At 47.9% G+C, this 2,834-nt stretch overlaps 1 protein-coding gene across 1 annotated transcript; it reads right to left on the bottom strand.

Moving 5' to 3' along the window:
- Window positions 1-757: 757 nt before the first annotated feature.
- LOC141173690 (polyadenylate-binding protein 1-like) lies at window positions 758-2,581 on the bottom strand. Its single transcript, XM_073658031.1, has one exon. The coding sequence runs from the start codon at window positions 2,579-2,581 to the stop codon at window positions 758-760; it is 1,824 nt and encodes a 607-aa protein (XP_073514132.1).
- Window positions 2,582-2,834: the final 253 nt, after the last annotated feature.

Genomic DNA, 2,834 nt, shown 5'->3' with positions numbered 1-2,834 from the left:
ATCCTACTCCATTTCTTGTAGTAATGTCCCCTATCCTGGTCCTCTTCTTGTAATAGTGTCCCCCAATATGCCGTTTTTCACATACACATTAAAAAATGGTTTCTCACCTGACCTCGCTCCCTCGACGAATAGCGTCCTTTTCCTCCTCTCCAGCCGGCGTGACACATGGCAGTGACGTCATGCACTGCCGCAATGGGCACAACTTCAGCTGCGGGCCTCTAATTGGCCGATGGCTGGTATAGGTATTGCGGTGCAAAGAGATGGTCTCTACGTCGTGATACAATTCAATTGAATGTGCGCCCTTGGACAGGATCATCTCGGGAGCTCAGGGACACGGGGGCTGCGCAATGGAGCCTCAGGGGCCACATACAGCCCCCGTGTTTAAGACCTCTCCCATGTCCACTGCAGAACCTACACAATAGAAAATCCTCAGTAGTAGATAATGTGGAAGATTTCCATTCCCCAATTAATATTTTCTAAAGTTTATCAATGTCCACAATGCAGTGGAATACGTTAAAAGTATACAGGGAATAAGTTAAAAGTATACAGGGAATACTTTCAAAATATTGTGATGTGAATAGAGTCTACTTTAACATATACTCCATACACCAAATACTGTAGAATTATCAATTAAATCTTTAATATAATTTCAATGCAATATAAAGCTCTTTGAAAATAAAACAAAATAAAATCAATAACTTTTTCATGTTTTGAGTTTTTTCTTCGATGTCCTCGCAGTTTTCCACTCTTAGGCTTTTTAATCAGCTTCTGATTCAGCAGCAGTTGCATGTGACGTGTCCATTGCTTGATAGGCTTGCAGAACTTCAACAGCTTCTGCTACCATGGAGCGGAGGGATTCTGGTGACTCAAGCATGTGGAGCAGTTCCGAATTATCAAGCTCTAGTAACATCCCAGTTATTTTATTGGACATTGCAGGTTGTATGGCTTGGATCAGGGGGAAGAGGCGCTCGCCCAGTATTTCTTTCTGCTCCTCTGGAGAAGCTGAGGACAGCACAGTGGCTTTGAGGGCTTCTTGTGCATGGACAGCAGGCTGCGGCATAGTAAAGCGTGGTTGATTAAGTTGCTGTAGATTACGGGCACCGGCATTATAAGTAAACTGATGGACTGAGTGACTTGTGAACGTAGCTACAGATTGCAACCCTGTTGTTTGTGTCGATGTGTTAACACTCTGAGTTGATATTATGGTGTCAAATGTTGAAGGTCTTAGAGGAGGAAGTTGGATGGGCCCTGGCATATTCTGAAATGAGTCAAGTCTTTCATTCTGTAATTTCCAAGGTGGACTTGGCCTAACTTGAGCGATCTGCCTATTTTCACAATAAGAAGGCTTCTTCTGAACTGGTGTAATAGTTGGCATGGTTCTACATAGAGGTAACTGATAAGGATTATGTGGATTGGTTGCAAATCTCCTGTTGACCAATCTCTCCATATGCAGGTCTGTTAGACGAGCTTGACGTTCCTCCTTGCGCTGTGCCAGGGAAACATACAGTGGTTTCATAGCGATGATTCTACCGCTCATTTTGGCAAGAGCATTGGTTGCCTCTTGTGGAGAGGAGAAGCACACAAAGCCAAATCCTTTGCTGTGTCCACCTTCCATCATTACCTTGGCACTGGTGATGGTCCCATATGGAGAGAACTCTTTTCGCAGTCTCTCGTCATCAATACTGTGGTCCAGATTTTTGACATAGAGGTTGGCACCCTGGCTTTGTGTGATCCTGTCCCGCTTCAACTGTTCAAACTTTCTTTTCAGCTCAAACTGTCTCTCCACCTTCTTCTGGGCTCGGCCTACATAGATGACCCTACCATTCATGTCCTTGCCGTTCATTTCTTCCACAGCTTTTAGCGCATCCTCATGTCTCTCAAAATTGACAAAGCCAAATCCTTTTGACTTCCCAAACTCATTGATCATGACTTTGACACTAACCATAGGGCCATAACGGTCAAACAGTTGCTTCAGGTATTCATCATCCACGTCTTCTGCCAAGTTCTTGATGTATATGTTGGTGAACTCTTCGCTGGCTCTGGCACTAGATGCAACTTCCAGTTTACTGCGTGACTTGAAGTGTCCCACCGATATTATGTGGTCATTTAAAAGTTCGCCATTCATCGTCTCTATAGCCTTCTCTGCGGCCTCTTGGCTCTCAAAATGGACAAATCCGGCTCCTTTTTTATCACCCATTACCTTGACTGACAATATCTTCCCAAATGTAGAAAACGCCTCATGCAGGGCTTTATTATCAATGGCTGTGTCCATGTTCTTGATGAACACCCCACTCTTGTACAGGGAGGGGGGGTCATGTAGTGACCACATTATGCGCACAGACCTGCCACATATGACATCATAGTTCATTGTATCCACCACACGCTGGGCATCCCCTGCAGACTGGAAGTTGACGTAAGCATAGCCGTACGATCGCTGGGTCACCGGGTCCCTGCACACGCTGATGGATATGATGGGGCCGGCAGGGCGGAACTTCTCGTACAGCACAAGCTCGGAGACTTCTGGGTGCAGGTTCCCGATGTACAGGGACGGGGTGGTCACTCTGCGCTGCTCGGAGGCCATCCTTCCTCGGTACACGGCATATAACGACATCGGGTAACGGCTGCTAACTCCGGGCTCCTGCGGGCACTGCCGCGCGCGTCACCTGCGGGCTGCCTCACCAATGGAGCGCGGGGTGCGGGAGAGCAGGCACAGCTGGGGGGAGAGCAGGCACAGCTGGGGGGAGAGCAGGCACAGCTGGGGGGAGAGCAGGCACAGCTGGGGGAGATCAGGCACAGCTGGGGGGAGAGCAGGCGCAGCTGGGGGGAGAGCAGGC

This window comes from Phyllobates terribilis, unplaced genomic scaffold (genome assembly GCF_046119375.1).
Source record: "Phyllobates terribilis strain yellow unplaced genomic scaffold, ASM4611937v1 Scaffold_1__5_contigs__length_1240528914, whole genome shotgun sequence".
Taxonomy (NCBI): Eukaryota; Metazoa; Chordata; class Amphibia; order Anura; family Dendrobatidae; genus Phyllobates; species Phyllobates terribilis.
The sequence above is the reverse complement of the archived record's forward strand: the minus strand, read 5'-3'. Positions and strand labels throughout refer to the sequence as shown.